Here is a 21,348-nt window from a genome sequence, read left to right on the forward strand (position 1 = left end):
ACCGCTAATCGTCATGTTCCACCGTCGGTTTCCCCCCTAGTCCACGCAGTGATCGTCGCGTTACACAACCAACCAGAGCCGGGCTAGCTGGCAATCGTCGTAATGAAAGTATGATTGATGACACGCTCTACGGGCTGCATCATTAGTCCGACAAGTAGGACAAGTAACAGGGTGGGTTCGGTTATGCCTCACCGCTGACGCCGCGGCCGCCGCCGCTGCTGCTGGTCGTGCTCGTTGTTGTAACGACGTTTCACAGGAGTCGCGCAACGAACAACGCCGGCGATCCGGAGTAGGAGAGAAAGAGAGAGAGAGAGAGAGAGGGAGAGAGAAAAAGAAAGAGAACAAAGAAGATATGTCACGAAAGTATTTAACGCATTGTGCATTAGCGTAATCTCACGATAACCGCATGTCGGCGGTGACCCGAAATCCAGATTCTTCTCTTCGAGAGGTCGATGTATTTCGGAAGAGTTGAATACGGGTATAAGCTATCATCGAAATTCGTGGGACGAGTTTTAACCCACAATCTCCGAATCCATTGAAATTATTATATAACACGGTAATGATTAATCGTCTACCGTCGCAGCTTATGAATTCTTGTTTGTGAAGCTGGAAGAAAAAAAAAAACCACTGAAAAACAGACAACGAATCGGATCTTCGTAACTATAATTTCGTCGGTCGGTCGTAATATACTCGTACAAATTGTACGCGTCCGCGAGAATTTTTTTTGCCAAAATTATAACCACCGAGAATCATAACTGTCATTTTTACATCGGATTTGACGTGCCCCTTTGACCTTCCACGTGCTACCGCTTGATGCGACCGCCTCGAGGCGGGTCAAAATCTCTTAATCGAGCTGCCGCCGGGAACTTCTTGCGCTCGGATTTCAAACGCAGTGTCGAAGAAGATCATGAGTAGCCGCCGCGAGCTTTGGAGTCCGTAGATCAAGTTGAAGGCTCGCGCTATTATACTCCTTCTCTTTCCCCCCCATCTCCTCCTCCTCCTCCTCCTTTTTTTTTCTACTCGCTATTCAGAAGAGGGAACTCTCCGTCTTCGAATCGGGTACAGATCGGATGATCGCTCCGTCGCAAAACTAGAGCACCCGTCAACCCTCGTATTTTATTAAAGAAAGCGGACTACCGACTTTTATGTTTTTTTTTTTTCTTTTTTTTTTCTTTTTTTTTTACAAAATCGTCGCAACGCGCCGAGAACAACGAAGAATTTCATTCCAACGGAAATGTATTCAGTTTTCCAAGGATCAACGAACTTGTACGCATTACACGTCTATTTGCCAATCTCCTACACCGAAAAGAGAAACGACGAGCCGAATTCACGCCGGAATTTTCTCCGTTCCCCTCTGGACATTTATTTTATTTAGCCTTCGAAAAAGTAAAGAGCGAAAATAGGAGGGACATATATATATATATATATATATATATATATATACGGGTGTCGGGTCACTTCGGTGCTCTCTCCCGGCTCAATTCTCCCTTTCCATTTTCCATCGGGGTCCAGAAGGTTGGCGCACGTTACGGTGACGCGACGTAGTCGCTGGCGAGGATATTCCGTCGAGCGTGGAAGGCTGAGAGTACACGAAGGGAATACGGGGGATCCGGGGGATCGTGGAGCGAGAAGAAAAAGAGAGGGTAGGAGAGGAGTCCGTGGACCCGGCTCCGAGATGGACACAGAGAATCGCCATTACAAATTGACAACCTTGATTGATGGCGTTGGTGCGGGCGGGCGGGGGTGGGTCGGGGGTGGCGAGCCAAGTGAGATGGAGTGGATTCGGGCCGCGTTACGGAGGGACCCCGGTGCGAGCCCGACCGCCTTCCTCTGCAGATAGCGACCCGCAACCCCGGAGTCCGGGATCCCGTGGCCGCCCTACGCCGAAGCCCCCAAAGGGAAAGAAACCCGGGGCTCGCCTTATCGAGACGATGCTCTCAGCGAGTCCGTGACGAATGACCCGAGACTAGATGCGGAAGGATCCGATGCGCTAGAGGGAGTTTTCGCCCGAATATGAGATCGACTGGGAGAAGCTCTCTACCCGCCGACTTATCTCCTCGACGACCGGATGCTCCGACTGCCGACCAGACCGAACGAACGAACGAACGGCTACTCGAGTAGACGATTATTTTTCCCTTCGAACAAATAGAAGCGAAAAAACTCCGCAAGGGACGTCCGCCGTTTGGAGAACTAGACGACGAGAAGGTGTAAAATCTCTCTACGAAAAAGATCGTGAAAAATTCTGATGAGAATTTATTTGCAAGCTTTCGGCCGAAAACGGATTCCCGTACACGGTGAACGGTGGACGAGGACTACCGGCCGTTTACGAATCCGCTGCTATTTCGACGGACGACATTACGTGGCTTCTGTCACGTAGCGGAATGATTTAGAGTTACTTAGCGTCTCGACCTACGGTAGCATTAGGGTTTTCGGTTCGCTGCAAGTCCTGAAGGAAGAAAAAGAGCGGGGGAGGCAGAAAGAGAGAGAGAGAGAGAGAAAGAGGGGTGCCTCTGATAGTCCTTATACGGCATACGTCATACGTCATACGTTAATTGAAACGGGGGTTCCGAGCGGCGAGCGTCGCCTACAAACGACCGCCTTATAGAAATGTTATTATTTGCCCATAGGGGAGAGAGAGAGAGCCCGAGGCTCGAAGGCTTACCGGGAAATTGCATCCCGTTCTCCTCCTCCTCCTTTTTTTTTCTTTTCTCTCGTTCCTCGCACGAAATTATACCCCGTATACCGGGCGTAACAAATTATCGTTACGAGCCGCGCTTCTCGAAGCAACTTTCGCGAAAAAGAGTAAAGAATATGGGAGGAGAGAGAGAGAGAGAGAAAGAAATCTTTCATCTATTCATCACCGGTTCAAAAATAAGGTGAGACTCGATAATATCGGGATTCATCCCGCTATCCCGGAATAAGTCCGCAACCCTCGTGAAAATCTATCCCTCATCCTCGATGTAAATCCGTTCCCAGCTGTGCGCGTCGAGTTTCCGAGTAAATAAATGGGTCCGGGGCGATTCTGGATCGCGGAAATGAAGGAACCGGGCTGACCACGCGGGCATTTCGATCGGAGGTCCGAGATAAGGGACGGTCGAGGGTCGTCCGACACCCGGAGAGGGGGAGGGGGGGTGGGATGTCCAACCTCCTAGATTTTTCATGCTCCGCTTTCGCGTCCGGTGTGTATCAAAGTCCCGCACAGAAGTAGGTACACAGCCGTCGCGTTGTGCTTTTCGCTCTCGCCCGGCGAGGGTGGGCCTATCTTATCGGTCCCAGTATAATGGCCTGTTCGTATCGCATCTCCAACCGTTGACCGGTGACCCCTAGACAACTTCCAATCCTCCGCCGCCACCCCCGATTTTCCCCCGAACTCCGACGCAACGCCCTCGCTATTTTCCGAACAGATTTTCGTTCGTTCCTCTCCTCTCGTCTTTTTTTTTTTTCTTTTTCTTCTTCTCGTTCGGTACGAGTAATTATTTCACTTTTTATCGTTCTCTTTGAATTCATTTTTTTTCTCTCCAGCGGCAGCGGGTCGTAACGGTGTACATACGTATACCGTGCGAAGAGGGGATATTAGTTCCCGTAGAATTTCTTCAATCTGTTCGGACAATAACTTATTTCCCAGGGTCTCCGAGTTCCCTGGAGCTGGACCGGGTGCAGCGGCGTTGCGATACCCTCAGATTTTTCTCGGTTCTCTATTCTTCGTTCCAGCGTTCCCGGCGGTTTTTCATCTCGGCGAAATCGATCGATCGAGCGAACGATTTCGTCGTGTATACGGTGTCGTTGGAGAGTTGGCTCCGATCGATCCCGCTTCGACTTTGGTACATCATCGGTTTTACACCGGACCGTTTGCCAATTACCGAATTCCGTTGTCGCGCGGATGCCCTGAAAGATTCGTTTTTGGAAACGTGAAATCGAACCAAAAAAGTAAAAAAAAAGGAAAACAAAAGCTTAACGAGTTTCGGCAATTCGAAATTCCTATTAATATTCTCGTCGTGATTCGCGCGTTGTTTAAATAATTTATAAAACACCATATCGAAAGATTCGCCTCGCCTCCTTCTCGTCTCCTTTTCCCTTCCTTCCGCCAATTATCATAATTTATCGTCGATCGGTTAATTAAAATATCTAAATAGTCTTGGACTATATGGGGTGAGGAAGCGAAGCCCGAGCGCGTATAACTCCGGCGCTCGTTCATCGTCCCGATCAAAGGTATTACTTTACTCCTTGTAATACTCCTCATATATACCTTATAAATATTAAGAGGTTTATAGACAGGCTTCGCGGTGCGTTCAATCATTAATTATTTATTACGTCAGTCTGTAGAGTAGAAAGATGGGAGCTGGCAAGGCGGGCGACCAAACGAACGAACGAACGAACGAACGAACGGGTGCGGAGTCGTTGGTTGTTTTATACGGGATCGGTATACCTATAGCAGCAGAACAGATTTAGTAAATCCCGTTCGCGATCTGTCCTCTGGGAGAAATTTATGAGAATTCGAGTATAGTGAAAATAAAACCATAAAAATATCTAGAAAATAACGAAAAACGAAACCCAGCTGCCCCACCACGTAGCCGACTCAACTAAAAGAACTGGGTTAAAATATACCAACGCCAAAGGTTGACGGAGGGGGGGGGGGGGGGGGGGGAAATTAATTTAAACTCGTCATGTCGGCCGCTCCCATCCATAAATGCAAAGATTTTTTTGCCCCAACACGCTTAAGTAATCCGGGCCCACGGTTGTAAGGCTATTCTCGATTCGATTCGCTTTGCCTCGGACTCGCGACCCGGGAGAGTCTTAAAAATCCTTCCAAAACACGATGATAATGACGACGATGACGAACGGGGGAATATTCCTTTTTCCACGGGGACGGGGTTCGCCCAGGAAGTGAAATTCGGCGATCTTTCGGTTTCGGCGCGTAGCGGATCGATGACCGTCGATGGTGTTTCTGTTGGTGTATTATATCCGCGAGATGCTGGGAAAACCTCTAGGAACCAGGGAAACTCGCTTGCTGGAGACAGCGGAAGAAAAATAGCGGAAGTCATCGACCTCCAAGGAGCTATATATCACGCGGATGCAGCTCGGGGGTGGGAAATACGTGTGTGTGTGTGCGTTAGTGGGTGGTTCGGGAGTCCTAGCCGGGGGTTTTGCGGGGCGGGTAAAAGGGTGAGGGGCAAAGGGGTGGTCGGGTGGTTCGGGCAAGAATCTAGGATAGTAGTCCCGGCGTTTCATCATTCCGGTATACGTCGTTCGCTATATATATACTCTTTTTCCTTTCCTTCTTTTCTCTCGCCGCCCGAGTCTCGTTCGCCTTCCCTTTTCTTCGTCTCCTTCTTTTTGTCCACCTTTTTTTTTTTTGTCTTTCTCTTCCTCAACTTCCCTTAGAATATTCTCCACGGGTGTCGTCCGCGCAACGGGTTTTATCTTCGATGAGACTCTCCCGAGGCTTAACTTAGCTCGGCAAGGTTAACCGGGAACCCGCAACGATGTATCTGATTGATTAAATTCTCGCAATTACGGACGTCCCGCGGCATTCGACTCGTCGTACAACTACACGGTAACGAAAACGCTAGAATTCCACCTAAATTAAACCTTTAAACCTGTATATTTCGAATCCCCGTCCCGTTTTCGCCAACTCCTCTTTTTCTGCTTTTTCTCAAAATTACCCCGATTATCGAAGATAAGTTTCCCCTTGATAATCTTTTCCCTGTCCTTTCTTCGCCCTTTTTTTTTTTCTTTTCCCCATACCTTGCGCCGTCGATAAAAAAAAAACCCCGTCGAGTTTGACTCGCGGGAGTTATCACGTGGAAACGTAAGGGAAGGAAAAATATAGGAAGCTCTTGACTCGGTAACTCGGAAATTCACGCTGTTTCTCTCCAAGGGTTCAAGTGTCGCTGACTTCAGCTAGAAAGCCCTGAAATCGATTGCAAATCGCGACTGTTACTCCATCTCCTTTCGCCCTTTCGAATAATATACCTTATCTTATACGCGTTCTTCGCGTCAGCACATTCGCGTTCTGTTTTTTTTTTCTTTCCATATTATATTCCCGCTCTTCTCCCGCTCCTTATCATATCGCTATACTTTCAACGAGTAATTGGCAGGTCACGCCCTTCACCCACTTTTCTTTCGGCTGTGTGGAAAAAAAATATTCCCCAACTCGCGACTGTCGCGGCGAGTAAAATAAGAAAAGATGGAAAAAATTTAACGAGAATAAAAAAAAAGAAAAGAAAAGAAGAAGAAATTAATGCTCCGTCCGGCGGAAACCTTTTCCTCGATAATACTTTCGTCGCTGTTCTTTTTCCACCCGGAACTTGGTTCGAATTGAAAATAGAATCAGCGAAGAATCCGCGGAATCGTATAGTATACGTATACACCGTACACGTATGTACGTAGAGTCTCGGTAAATTACATCCGTTAGTTCTTCTCCCTCTCGCTCTTTCTTCTTTTGTGCGAGAGCAGCTTATATTGGGGCAACGATTCATTGGCTAATGGTGTCTTTAACGATAGTTGCGGTAATCAAGGAAGTAGAAGAGCATATCGCGATACAGATATACCGATCGCCGTTACGTTCGGTTGTAACAAATTGACGAAAACTATCGAAAGTGGGCAAAAGTACGCGTCACTTTATAGATGGTTAAGCTCAAACGTCGGGGTAAACAATGGTAGGATAGAATTCGGACGAATGAACGGATGAGTTATTAGATCCGGGGTATTTCCGGTATAGCGTCGCGGATGACCAATAGTTTCATCGAGGGATCGTTGAGGGATCCGGAGCACATTTCCGGTTTCCGTTTCTCGACTCCATCTTCCCCGTATACACGCACTAGAATGTTCCCCAACGATATTCCACCGTACAACAACGTCGGATTTATCCTCACCACCCTACCGCCTTCCTTCGCTCCACTCGTTCTGCGGTTTTGCCTTTCGAAAAAAGAAGACGAAAAAAGAATAAGAGAAAAAAAAAAACATCACGCGAAACGCGTTTTCCCCCGCAAACGCTCTTCCGTTTCCAATCAAAAATTTCTTCAACTTCTTCCGTCTCGTCTCTTGCTCGGTGGATAAAAACGAAAAAAAACAAAAAATTAAACGCGGCATAACCGGAGAACAACATTACTAAAATAACTTATGGCCCGTCGTGCAGTTGGTTCGCCGGGCAAGGGAATGGAAGGATAGTCGAGAATATTCTCCGGTGAGGAAGTAAGGTAGGAGAAGTAAAGGCTGGGAACTTAGTTGGCGGCGACACGGAGTGTTCTGGGGTAGTTTGCCAGAAGTTGAGCTCACAGTTGGTGCTCTCCTCGTAGTAAGTTTGGAGTCCCGGATTCTCAGATGGCTGTGCCTAACCGCCGGTATACGTAGAGTAGGTACAGGGTTCGCTGTACCACCTAGAATTTAACCTCCTAGGTAGCTAGATGCTTCGCAAAGTCTGCAGTACCGCGGGTGATATAAGGGGGATGTGTACGCAGGCGAGGACTAGCAGGGCACCCGGTGATAGATATGAAAACCCGGAGAGCAAGAACCATCAGTTTCCCACGTGGAGAAAAAAGATAGAGAAATAGAGAGACGGAGAGAGAGAGAGAATAACGCGCCCCGAGCGAAGTAACCCAAACTTACTTTCTTAAGATTTAAAGGAATTTTCAAGTTTCCCAGAACCGCACTGACGTTGAATTGATGGTTTAATTACAAGTCGGAGAACCAAGAAAACCTCGCCCTCTATCCCCAATTTCGCTCACGTTATGATCTAAAACCCTTCCAGCTGAATACGTCCTGAAATTTTATTCAGCGAGGAATAAAACGAAAAAAAAAAAACGAAAAAACGAAAAAAAATTAAACGCGCTAGTTCGAAGCGAATTTCGACTAGGCGATTTTCTAATAAAGATGTAATACGCAGCGGTGAAATAGTTCGTTGAGTAAGTTCGAAGAATTTAGGTTTGCAGCCGTACCAGCTGGTAAACACATAACCGTAACTCGGTGGCTAGCAATGAATCTCCTTTTAGAAGTTTCGGGGTTGTTCGTCGGGGAGTAAGAGGCATGAAAGCGGTAGGGGCTCGACGTTCCCTTTTCCCCGTTGATTCCTTTGCTTCTCTCGTTCCTCTCGTCGCTACTATCGGAGAAAGTCTAAGTCTTGAGTAACCCGACGGCTTCTATACGCGCACAGCTCTTTTCTGCAGTTACGGTCTCGCAGCTTCGTCTCCCTTATGCGCGGAAGGGCCGCCAAACTCCCTTTCAGATCCCATCCCGGAATACTTTCTCGCAGCTTAGCGGACGGCAATTAACGGCTTCCTCATTTCCCCCTCTAAATAAATTACAGAGGTATAACGCCCGCGTTTGCTGCGCAGAGAGGGGTGAAATCCCTCTTTTTGCTTCTCTCTCTCTCTCTTTTTTTTTTTCCATCGTTCCTCTCCACTCTCCGTACTCTCGTTCGTATGTGCGGTAAGCGTTCGCGGATTCGGATTTTACGTTTCAAACACGTTTTGTCTATTTTCATTCCCTTTGTCGAGTGGTTTTTTCCTCATTTTCTGCGATATTTCCGAACGAACGACATTCCCGTCTTTCTCCGTACTTTGGGATCATTTTTTATTCAGCCCGTTTCGGGCCAATATTCCCAAAAAAAATTTTCCAAACTCCCATTAACTTGTGGGGGTGGCACCGCGGCCTCGTTTACGTACGGAATATCGATTACCCGTGCAAAACTACGCCCGATTATAGATAATCTGATAAAACCTGACCTACGTCAATCACGAAGGACCCTCCAACGTCGCCGAGTATGGACTTTTTTTTTTTCAGATCGAACGAACGATCCGGATTCTAAGATTAGATTGGATAATAAAAAACCAGCTTCCACTAATCCCATCCCCTACGGAGCGACGATGTCAGAGATGCAAATAACGACGACAATTCTCGAGGACTTTCATCGCGGTATTATCCTCGTTTTTCTCCCTATCTTTCTCTCGTTTCGGAAGGTTTACTTCGAGAAAAAAGTTCCCGAAAAACCAAAGAACGGAATAAAAAAAAAAAAAAAAAAAAAACAAAAAGGAAAAAAACAACGAACGAAACTTCGGCATGTGGATCTCATTTGGCAAAATCTTACGACACGCACTCGACGAGTTTTTTTCGAAAGTTTTGTTGGTTTTTCTGTTTTCCAAAGAAAACTGTATCCGTACATACCTGTGTACGTGTATAGCATACAGAGAGACGTATACATCACGGCTATGGATACACGGGGATGTTCGGGTCGCCCTGGGCTCTCATACTACGGACGACTCCCCGGCGCGTTACGACGCAGTTTAATCACACGACGAGCGCATCTCTCGTTAGTGGATATCGCCTCGGCGGCTATTATATGAGACTACATTCCTCAGGCTGCCCATGAGATGCGATACGGCTTACCGCCTTACCGCCGTTAGCGGTGTTAGTCGGTCTTACCGCCGTACCGGGATCTATAATCCTCCGTGTTGTTGGTCCATCGATAAAATACCGGAGCATATAATGAAATAACTGTTCGCCAAAGGTCCGAGTTTCCGCGCGGGGAAACTCGTACGCGTAACAAAGATACAATAAATTTCCTCCGTGTCCCCCCCCCCCCCCGTGCAACAGAATTTTTTGATTTCCAATTCCACGAGATAAGAGAAAAACTACCCTACGATATATATATATATATATAAGGATAATTAAACTAAAGAGTCTGCTTCTAAAAATTAAACGTTGAATTACAAAGATAGGTGATCTCCGGGATTTATGGATGTCGGATAAAGATCGTCTTCGGGGTTTTAGTAGTCGCGGGGTGGGTGAAACGAGGGGGGTTGCAGGGGGGTGTCGGGGCGCCACGGAGACTGTGGCTCAACCGTATCGGTGGGGGGGTGCTCGGAGATCGAGGTCGTGGCTAGACTCGGTTTTGGCTTCGCTTGGTTTCGCTGCTGAATTTAGCATAAGAAAAGGCTTGGAAACGTTGGTGCACAATAGTGCGGCCCTTGCATTCAGGATTTCAACGCCATCGCCGCTACTCAGATTCGTCTACCGAGCTTCGGTGGTAGTAGCGATCGCGTACACGTTGGTATTGGTTACATCTGTAGCCCCGCACCCAGGCGTCGGTGTATAGAAAGAATGTAAGGGAAAGTCGCGGTACGCAGTGTTGGACCGAGAGAGAACTCTGTGACTGGGGTAACTCGAGGGTGGGACGCAATCACGGTACTTGATTTATTGAGGCAATATACATTAAGATACCAACATTAAAACTAGGGGAGCTAGAGCTACTCTCAGAATCCCGTACGACACACGGTATAGCTATATAACCCACTGCAGGTTACTCGGACTCCATTATACGCACAAAGATTTGACGATTCTTTCTTCGAGTAGGAGAACAAAAAAAAAAAAAAAAAACACCAAAAATTCTTTTCCCAAAACGGAAAAAAGCAAAAAGAAGGATACAAAACGAGAAAATCGAATACCCACGCGAAATTACACTCCACACACACACACACACACACACCTCCTATGACGATCATAACCGTGTCGAAGGTTTAGGAATCAGAGAGGGTAAAAAAATCGAAAAAAGTTCTACAAATTTGACTATTTTTTTCCTTCCACTATTCGGAATGGTTTTTTGTCTTTTTTTGTTTTCTGATCCTTAAACCATCGCGCGTGTCTAGGAGGTTTTCGCGTAGCCCCCTGCCAGCTTTAGAACAGTGTTCTACAATAATAACGTGTAGTGTTTCCACCATTGTCAGCAGGTCCGAGCGGGGCTTATAGTCCGGAAGCGACGATGGGTTACATGATGGACGGACAGGCAGCCAGTATGATGCATCGACCGCCGGGAGACCCAACCTTTCACAACCAGTACCACTACCCTCCCGAATATTACGGTCACCCCTTATAAAGGTAAAGAATATGTTCCCAATTTTCATTCATCACTTTCTCCCCTAGCGTTCATGCAAAGTTTTCTTCGTAAACATTTTTTTTCCTCGCTCAATTTTTATCTCAGTACCGTTTTTTTTTTTTTCTAATTGTTCGTTTTTCATTCGATTTTTCAATTTTTCAAGTTTTCGTTCCACAAATATCGATGTTATAAAATTTTCATCATTTCTTTTACAGCTGAAGACGAATACATCTACCTACTACAAAGTGGCAGGAAATGAATTCGCGTTGATCGCAGTTGCCGCAGGTTCTCGCGCGTTTTTACTAAAGATTTGACATGAGAAAAAAAAACAAAAAAAAAAAAACGAATAAATAAATAATAAACAATATCCAGGATAACGTTGTCGAAATATCGTTAGTTTCTCCAGGTAAGAGATGATCATCTTTCACGCAGTATCAATGCATGAATCCATACAAATCGATCGAGAAAACCAATATTACCATTTGGAATCTCATGACTACGAAGATGACGTTTACATCCTGAATGATCAAATCGTTAATAAAAAGTAGAGGGGAAAAAGAAAAACGCGTTTTGTGACCTCGCACACAAGTCTGTGAGGTGTATCACAATCGGGACGACGCCGGCTGCGTACGGTAAAAAAAAAAAAAAGGGGTATTAAAAAAAGAGAATAATATTAATAACATTAATAATAATGGAATAATGGAGATAAAAAGATAAAACAAAAAAAAAGAAAAAAATTCATGTGATTGTTCTTTGTACAAATAACAAGGTGTAATATTGTAGCGAATGAAATATAAATGTTAAATTTTAATACGATTGCAATGGAGAGACTATCTAATATTAATTATTAACAATAATAATAATGATAAATATTATTAATGAATATTAATATTGATTATAGTAATAATAATTATAATTACAATTATATTATAAATAATATTAACGATAACGATAATACCTAGAGTAATGGAAATAATGATTATTAATAATGGATAATGAATAATGAATAATGAATAATTATGATAAAATAATAATATTATTGATAAAAAGTAATTATACGGATTCGAATAATTATATAGTTAATAATAATTGGCGGGCATGTACATTACCGGTGCTCGCGCGAATGTCCAGATAGTGTACGATGTGGATAAAAGAAAACCCATGTGAAAAAAGAGGGACTATAAGTGAGAACCGTTGAAAATCATCTAGAGGAAATTGAAAATGAAACGCGGAGGTGAAATGTGCGGTAAAATAATACCTAGAATGTGATGACAAAAAGGTGACGCGCGGTGAGGAGAGAAAAATTGAAAAAGGCAAACAAAAAAGGATGACCCTTAATTATAACGAGAGATGAAGTAGAGAAAGTAAAAAGTAAAAAAAAATGGGAACGATGTGAAAGAAAAGGGCGAAGAAAAATGAAAAGTGTTTGACGCGTTGTGCCGGACCCGAGCGTCGAGACATTCTTCTATTAGGACATTAAATTTGTACAGTTCTTAAAATATATAAATAAAAATGAGAAAAAAAAAATTTACTAATTAATAATTAAAATTAATTATATATGTATAAATAACACACAAACAACATCCCCCTGTAATATAATTGAAAATGGATTTAAAAATAATATGAAAATAACCGAAGTAAAAAGGAGAAGGAAAATGGTAAAGAAATAAGCTAAGTCCAACCAGAAGAAGGAAAAGGCATCGCGAATTGAAGGGAAAAAGAAAAATTATTCTTGCCGCGGTTCGGTGAACAACGACGACGACGACGACAAACGAATAAAGTGAAGAGTGAAAGAAAATGTTAATAATAATGATTGTAACGATGATTATAAGAATTATTAAATACACGTCGTGCGGATCGCGAGCGATCAGTCCGGATAAATATGGTAAAACGATGAGAAAATCGTAATGGCGATGGAGCGAACGTACAGGTATCTACCCAAGTCACTACGTGTACCTACACAACGATATTGATTGGCTCGATATTTCATCTAAAAATTTATATCGCATAATAAATAGATGGATACGCATGTCGGCTCCGCGAGTATATTACGAAGAGATAGACGGACGGCGAGAGATACGAAAACGTTGAAGAGATAACTAAATAGAAGAATTTAAAAAAAAAAATAAAATAACAAAAACTGATCGCAAACGATCGACGGCTTGGGAACTCTAACGATTATAATTGTAATAATAATTATTATAATTTACCTATAATATATTGTGTATAAATAGTTAAATTCAATTGAACACTAATCAACGGACTCGATCGGGGGAAATGTCTCTGGACGTGCATAGCGCGCGAAATGTCTTAAATAAAATACGAATGAATAAACAATTCAAATTATCCACAGAAAACCACTAACGATAAGAAAAAGAAAAAGAGAGAATTCTTTCAACATGCGTTTATATATGCGACGGTACTTTTTTCCTTGTTTCAAACACCACTGCACCGAATCGATGATAAGATGAATGAAACAATATGAAAGAAAAATAGTCAAAAAATCAATTAAGACTCGCATTTTTCGTCGCTGACACATCACTTTATGTACAATACGACAAAAATATGCCGAAGCGATTCAGCGAGCGCGCAAAATAAGACCGTAACTTCGTTTCGTTGTGCGCCAGTATTACGGATTTCTACACGATTTGTCAGCGATATGTCAAAAAGAAATACATATATATATATAAATATATCTATACAAAAACGACTAGAATTAAAAGCAAAAAGGAAATAAAATCCGTATAAGATTGAAAATTCGAGAGAGCGAGAGTGGCGTGTTTGGCCGGACCCTAAGTTCGAAGGTGCGAAAGTATAGTGTGAAACATATAAGTGAGAATTTAATTGCGTAAGCGATTTTTTAACGATTATATCGAATGATGAGGGTGGCGATATCCCACGTATGATTATTTCGTATTAGTTTGTTTTTTTTCAGCATTTCTTTCCCCCTTTTGCGTTCCTTCACAAATGAGCTTCTTCTCTCTTATTATGCTGTACGGATAATAAATTTTATTTCATTGATCTAATTATCATATTTCCCTTTTTATTCGTCATCTCGTTCGGTCCCGGTGTACAAATAACCGTTAAATTAAATCGATATCTTCGGAGCGGAGAAAGGAAAAAAGAATTCCTCATAAATTTTTTCTTCTTATACCGCAGAACAAACTCAGCCCAGTGAAAGGAGGTAATTTTATTCATTACAATCCATACGTACTCACACAAATAGTTATTTCAATCTTTAATGATTGATCAGAGCTTTAAAAAAAAAACCAATTGATCAGATATATTAATAAGAAGAAAATAATAGCTAATTATTTTACAACGTTGAAAAGAAAAATTTTCTCATCATACGTACGAGGAAAATTGTTGTACCTCATTATTAACGATGATCAAACTTTGGTATGACTTTAATTCTACAGAAACGATTGAGTTGAAATGAAAAATTTCGATTTCATTTCTCATTATGTTTTCGTATCAGTCCCCGATTACATCGCAGACTCCGAATCATTCAATAAATTCTTTACATAATCGCATACGTGTCCCTGATATACGTAAAATGTTTTCTCAATATTAAAAGTATAAAATTCGAGCTAAGGAAGTGAAGAAAAAAAAAAAAAATTCAACCAACTGGCATTCGGAAAACATTCATATATTGTATAATAAATACGAAGATGAAATTTTATTAAAATTTAACGAGGAACCTTTAATATGTAATAATAATTATAATGAACAGGAAGAATATGAGAAGGTAGGAAAAAAAAAAAACGAAGCATGTTTCTTCCGAAATTATAAGACAAAAAATGTATCGCAGATGTATAACGATTTTTTGTATTTTTTAGGGTCATATATATTGTGTATAATGTGATCAATTATAAATTCACGTATTTTGGAACGGCAGAAATGATAAATTTGTTATATCTAATCATATTTTCCATACACATGTAAAACATAACGCAGCGATTATATAGAGAAAAATAAAAAAAATAAATAAATTACTACCGTACGTCGCGAAAGTGAATCGAAAGAAAAATGTCGATATTTCGAATGAAAGAATAATTTTTATCCATAATTCAAAAACGAAAATAAAATTTCAAATTCGAATGAATAAAGTTCGAAATATTCAATCATTTTTGTTTCGATTCTAACCCTCCTGCAATTTGTATACTAATTATAACGACTGTGCACAGGTGTATACTGACAAAACTGAGGCTCGATTCTATATGAGATTGGAGTTTTTTTGTCCGATTTCGAAGATCGAATCGAGTGTTTGATTTTTTGATTTTTTTCCATGTCGACGGAACCTCGTTTCTAAAAAACTACTACCAACCTGACTTCGTATCTACCGATCGACATTGAAACTTAAAATCTCCGAGCCGTGACAAGCCGATTCTGTAGAAAGCGTTTGATATCAAAATTTATTTCAAAATGTTACAAAATGAAATATTAAATTTTCCGATTTTTGAATGCAAAAAAGACAAAAACTGAATTGTTCAACGGTTATTAATATGAATTATTTTTCAACGGACGAGGGAAATTTATTTATGGCAATCTGTAAATTAATCTATCAAAAAATTTACACGATCAGCAATATTGACGTGAATTAATAATGGATCTTGTCTTGTGTAATTTCGGAACGTTAAAAGAGTGAGCAATTTTTTTAGGATTTGTGTTTGTTGACCGGTAGAAATATGTTTAATTTTGTTGACGCAATCTCTTGTTAACGTTTCCTTCGCGACACTTGCAAGATTCTGATGAAATAATTGTCATTTCACATCGACGGAATATCGGCTTGTCAAGTTTTGATAATTAATTCAATTAGTAAACTTAAATCGCCGTAAGAAATACTCTGTATACTTTCAGAAACCGTTTGGTAATCCCTGATTTATTTGACTCACGGTAAAAACAAATAAATCGAAAACTGAAACCAACGTCCATCGTTACGATTTGGTATAATCGCAAGATATTGATTTTTAGTGAGAAAAAAAATTCATCAATAAATTTTACCTGGACAAGATTATGTGGGTGACGAGGTATTTTACACGAAATAAAATTTTAATCAGCAATTCGAAAAAAAAATCAAATCTTTACAAAAAAAAAAAACCACGTAACGATACAAAAATTTTTTTTACCTCCATCTCAATAATTTTCAGGGATTAAAAAAACGCGTAATAATATATCGATAAATATTTAATGTATGAATCTGTATAAAATCGTGCAAACCTGGGAAACACCTATAATTCATATCATCGTTTCAAAATAATTAAAAAATTATATTCAGCTATAAAAACTCGAATTTCGTTTTCCCCGACTTTACGGTGTCCAAATTGAAAATTGTTTCCCACGTTTGTATCGTACCAGAATATATACGATTTGCTTAGAGCAAAAGCAATGACCCTACACATTGGCTGTTCGTTTATAAATGAGTTCATTCAATTGAATCATCGCCTTAAAAAATGTATACGAAATAACGCTAAGGTATCTAAGTAATAATCACATTAGAAGAGTAACGATTAAAAAGCAAAGAAATTTTTATCAGCAGCGATACGAAAGCTAAAATTAAAAAAGAAATAATAATAACAATAATAACTAGTGAATGAAAACGACCGAGAGCGAGAGCGAGAGAGAGAGAGAGAGAGAGCGAGAAAGAGTGAGAGAGAGTATGAAAAATTGTAAAAAAAAAAAAAAGGAAGCAGAAAAAAAATACATTATATTAAATAATTAAAAATAAATATACATGAATAAATTATAAAAATGAATAATGTGTTCCGCTTTGTAAAACAACCGCTCTTCGACTTGAGGCGATTTTGATAGTAAATGAATATCTGAATACCACATACTATGTATTATCGCTAAGGAAAAGGCCCACGTACACTCGCATGTAATAGTTATTATAAATTATATATACAAAATAATTAAAAGGAGGAAAGGAGAAAACAAATAAAAATGAAAGAATTTAAAAAACGGAGAAATTAACGTGGAGAAGAATACGAAAAAGAAATCACAGAACGACAAATCTATCTGTATGAAAGAGCAGAAAAAAGCACCCAACTAAAACACCTAGATGCATATAATAAATATTATATGACTTATTACTTGCATACATTTATCACACCTATGTATGTACAGAAATATATGAATCCATATTTTTACATGATACGCACATCCGCGAGTCAGGTTTATGCCGACGTATGTGTGTGTCTTACTCTAGCGTGTGCGTAGCATGTGAAAGAAAACAAAACGAGAATTGAAGAAACTAAAACTAGAGGTGACGACGACATATATATTATATATATAAAATATTAAGAAAGAAAGGAAGTTAAAAATTAATAAAGAAAAATGAGAACATGAACGGGCGCATGCTTACGTCATCGCTCACTCGACAAATCACCGATCAATTGTGTACTGGACTGATTTATCTATCATTCGGTTTATCATTCGATAAAAACTAAAAAAAAATAAAATAAAATAATGAAAACAAAAAAAATATACGATGATAAAAAGGAAATGATGTTATGGTGGTCTATGTTAGAGAGTGTCCATTGTATAGTGTTTTTTGAAACGTGAGCATTAAATGCTACATCTTGTGTAATTTCTTGTGTTGTTTTACCCATATTTATTAAAGAACCAGTGAACAACCGTAATCCTACATCTATTCTGATTTATGATCAACCGATTTATCACATCCCAAAAAAAAAAGGTTTTTCACTGGTTGGCAAAAAATTTCTCATACCCCACAAAACAATTTTCCTTTCTCAAAGAATTAAAAAAAAAAAGAAGAAAAATCCTTTCACGGGGAGAAGAATTACATCACGTACGCAGCTATACCCTAAAGATATAATAGATTCTTTTATTTTAATTTTTTGTTTCAATTAATTTTTTTGTTTTTTTTTGTCGCATAACTTCCATCGTTTCCTTATAAAATTATATTTTTACTCTTATATATATATATTTTCCCTACGCTTCGGCGTACCGCTATGTCTGCGCCGAAGGTTCACGTTGTAACTGACGGGCTGTCATTTCCAGGACTACGTCCCGCACCCTCGCGTCCTGCGTTCCCCTAGATTTCTACGATCCCGTAGTAGTAAAACTGAGCCAGTAGGTAACGGGATCAAAATATACACGCCCGATAAGATTATCGGAGTCATGCCCCTCGATAAGGGAAATTGATATTCAAATTCGCACCGCTTTACTTTCGTAATTTTTCTTCTCTCCACTCTCTCCATTCTCAAGGGTGTACAATTTACGGGGGGAGGGGGGTAAGGGGGAGGAATTATTTCTCGTCGGAACGTCGCCACGTTTAATTAGTTTCGTTATCACGAACGATTGGATTGTCCTCAACGTCGTCCGGAAAAGAGGTAGGTGAACTTTTTACACCATATTTTACAGATCTGTATTAGATTGCGCCGTTCGATGGAAAGTCGCGTATTTTTCCAACGCCTCCCCCACGTCCACGTTCCCATTTTGTTCAAACTTTTTCCTTTTACTCTTATTAGACACCACGCTTCTATCGCCATTGAAATATGAGCCGGGGGACACAGAGTCGGAAGCTACACCGGTGCCAATTACGATCGAACGATGGTAACCGATGGATATCGTCCTTGTTACTTTTTCCCACCCCTGCATTACGTATACACTTCCCGAGGAACGACCAATTATCGGACGTACGATAACGCACTAGGATCGCGAACTTCACGACGTAACAATTCATGGAAATTGGAATCCGCGGACCGCGTCTGGATTCCCATCGAATTACTTCGGTTTGATCGGAAACGATTTCGAAAAAATTTAATGGAAGAATTCTTCTTTTCAAAGATGTACAAATACGTCACACCTCTGCACACGTCTGTATCTCTGTCACACCGATGTAACTGCAGGTAAACAGAGAAGCCCAGAAGCTAGCAATCTCTTAATGGCAGGATAGGATGGCTGAATGGCATACGAGGGTAATGAGATATTAGTCACGGTGTTACAGGACTACAGAGGGAGTGGTCGCGTAGGTATTCTCCAAGTTTGGGGCTAGCGAGCAAGCCCCAAACCGGGAGAGGATATTACAAGCTACACACCCACCTTCCCGCACACCCTACCGACCAACACCTACGTCTAAATTCGTACCTAGACCCGAACCTGAGAGCGTAAAGCTCGGTTCATGCGTCGCAATGTAGACGGGGGAGGATGTCGGACGTGTCGCGGTTGTTGTTAAAAAAATCTTACGTTACACGATATATATTTCACGCATCCGCGGTATAAAATAAAACGCGCGCGATCCTTTTCAGTTTTTTTCTTCTTTTCAAAGTTTAACGCGAGGGTGCCACGGAAGACTGCGTTGTATCGTGCATCGCGTTACCCTCCAGGGACGCAATTACAACGTCCGCCTTCCTTCCGACCGAGGAAAGAAGAAGAAGGAAAAAAAAACAGAATAAAACACACGTTGATCCCGAAACTGCAGCCATACCCATGTAACCCAATTTCCAAATTCTTATCAATCGTTATCCCGACGGTTTACGATAAAAGCTGACGATTTTCTCGGCAGGGTTTTCAGAATTAGAGGGTTGAACCTCGGGTGGGTATTTCATCGAGTCCATAAATTAGGTTCGTTTTTTCATAAACGTACACTAATACACAGCTATAGGGGATCGGTACAGTTTGGCTTGGATTTCCGCGTCGACGAGCGAACGAAGGAGAAGGGCTGACGTTTCGTTGCGGCTACCATTTGTTAGCGGCTCGCTGGTGCGGTACTTTGTGGCTACAATGGTAGCGGACAGCATCCGCGTATCCCGCCTTTCTAAGGGTGCTCGAAACCGCGAAAAGGAGAGCGGGACGTTGCGAAAAATAAGAGATGAAGTGTAGAAAAAAAAAAAAAATAAAATCCTCGCAATCCCTTTCGTATTCCGTGTGTACGCGCGTGTGCGATAATAAATATATAAAATAAAGAGCGTAACGTATAATATGATCGCGAGAGAGACGACGGCGGGTGCAAGCCTACGTTATACGGGGTGGAAGGTGTATTTTTGGGGTAGGTAGTAGGTGTTCTCCAGGGGATCTCATTTGTCAGTGAGTCGGACAACCGCGACGAGGTATATACGGTGACAATAGCGAGACGCAGCGGTCGAAATCCCTTCACCCCTTGCACTCGACCGACCGGTCGTTTTCGGTTGGTCCTCGTTCGACTCCTGCCCAAGACCCGGGTCTCGCACCCCGTACGGACAAATGGGTGTCTCTGCATATGTAAAAGCACCGCTGTTCGGCGCGCCCTGAGCCAGCCATTTGTCAATGTCAAGGCGCCAGCGCGTATCCATGGCAACTCCCCGGTCGCTCAACGAGAACCCTGGAACCCTCCGCCTCGCGCGGCTACCCCCGGCAACCCTCACCCTCGCCCTCGTCCTCTTTCCCGTTCCTCCGATCATCCCCGTCCGAAAAAGCGGAGACGCGCACGCGCTTCGAACATATTTACGTTGCCCGCCGCCGACGCGGAATACCGTGAGGGCGCACCAGGACGACCACCCTTAAAATCATCTGCTCCCGAGGTAGCCCGAGGAGCCACCGAAGCGTCGATGTCCGTTTCGGACGTGATCGCACGACGCTAATTTTTATCCACACATTTTTCTCCTCAAAGGTCGCATGGTATTCGGAGACCGTCAAAAATTTTTTCTTTCGTCGAATGAAAAATTGTGGAGAGATAAATTTTTTTTTTTGTTTTTTAAATTCCGTATAGGTCAACGACCGTAAAGATACTCTCTCCATGCCCGAACCGCGCATCGATTGGATCGTTAAAAGTAATGGTTGTCCCCGTAGTCTGCAGGGTCAAAGGCGCAGGGTGACGCGGTTGGTGCGAATAAATTATAATGAAATACAAATCGACTTATGGGGGTAGTTTTTTTTTTTTTTCTGTTTTTTTTTTCTCTCTCTTCTCTTCCACAGTCGATAGGGAGCGTTCGGGTACAGCGTCATTTTCGTTGATCCGATCGAACGCGATTATTCCATGATTTCGAGAGTCGCGCGTCAGGTTGGTTCGGAAGTCGAGTTCTTCGACTGTGAATGGTGAATACGACGGTATAGAGGATATACCTGAGGTGTGAGAGAGGTGTAAAGGGGTTTTTCGGTGGGAACGTGGATGTCGGGTAACAAATCAAGTGGGCTAAAGCCCCGCGAGACTTAACTAGCAATTTGAGGCGCGCTTAAATGAGGACCGTACAAATGAAAGTTTTGTAAACCGTTTGACGTTATGGTTATTAGCTTGGAGCAGCTGCCTTGTTCGAGACGTCAGAATAATTTATGGATAGTACCGTGTAACAAAGAAAATGGATGTCCTAGTACTCCAAAGAGCCATAATCCCAAATGGAGCAACATAAAAACAATACCCCGTGCAGCAGCCAACCGGCCGAGCCGAGCGGTCGGCCTTCTTCTTCCACTTTTTTCCACTTCTACTCTTCTTCCTCGTCTCTACTCCTCCACAGTTTTCAAGGATTACGCGCGATGCC

The 21,348-nt window shown here is 42.0% G+C and overlaps 1 protein-coding gene and 1 long non-coding RNA gene across 3 annotated transcripts in view; one reads left to right on the forward strand and one right to left on the reverse strand.

Moving 5' to 3' along the window:
- LOC105687648 (homeobox protein homothorax) overlaps window positions 1-11,547 on the forward strand; it is a 303,587-nt gene extending 292,040 nt beyond the window's left edge. For both annotated transcript variants that reach the window (XM_048654505.1, XM_012403453.3), the window contains 2 exons: window positions 10,704-10,872; window positions 11,086-11,547. In XM_048654505.1, the coding sequence (XP_048510462.1) occupies window positions 10,704-10,870 (167 nt within the window). In that variant the 3' untranslated portion in view covers window positions 10,871-10,872; window positions 11,086-11,547. The remainder of the gene's footprint in view (window positions 1-10,703; window positions 10,873-11,085) is intronic.
- Window positions 1-21,348, reverse strand: part of LOC125500722 — a 98,093-nt gene that overhangs the window by 57,071 nt on the left and 19,674 nt on the right. The gene's annotated exons all lie outside the window — the stretch shown is intronic.

This window comes from Athalia rosae, chromosome 4, assembly GCF_917208135.1.
Source record: "Athalia rosae chromosome 4, iyAthRosa1.1, whole genome shotgun sequence".
Classification (NCBI taxonomy): domain Eukaryota; kingdom Metazoa; phylum Arthropoda; class Insecta; order Hymenoptera; family Athaliidae; genus Athalia; species Athalia rosae.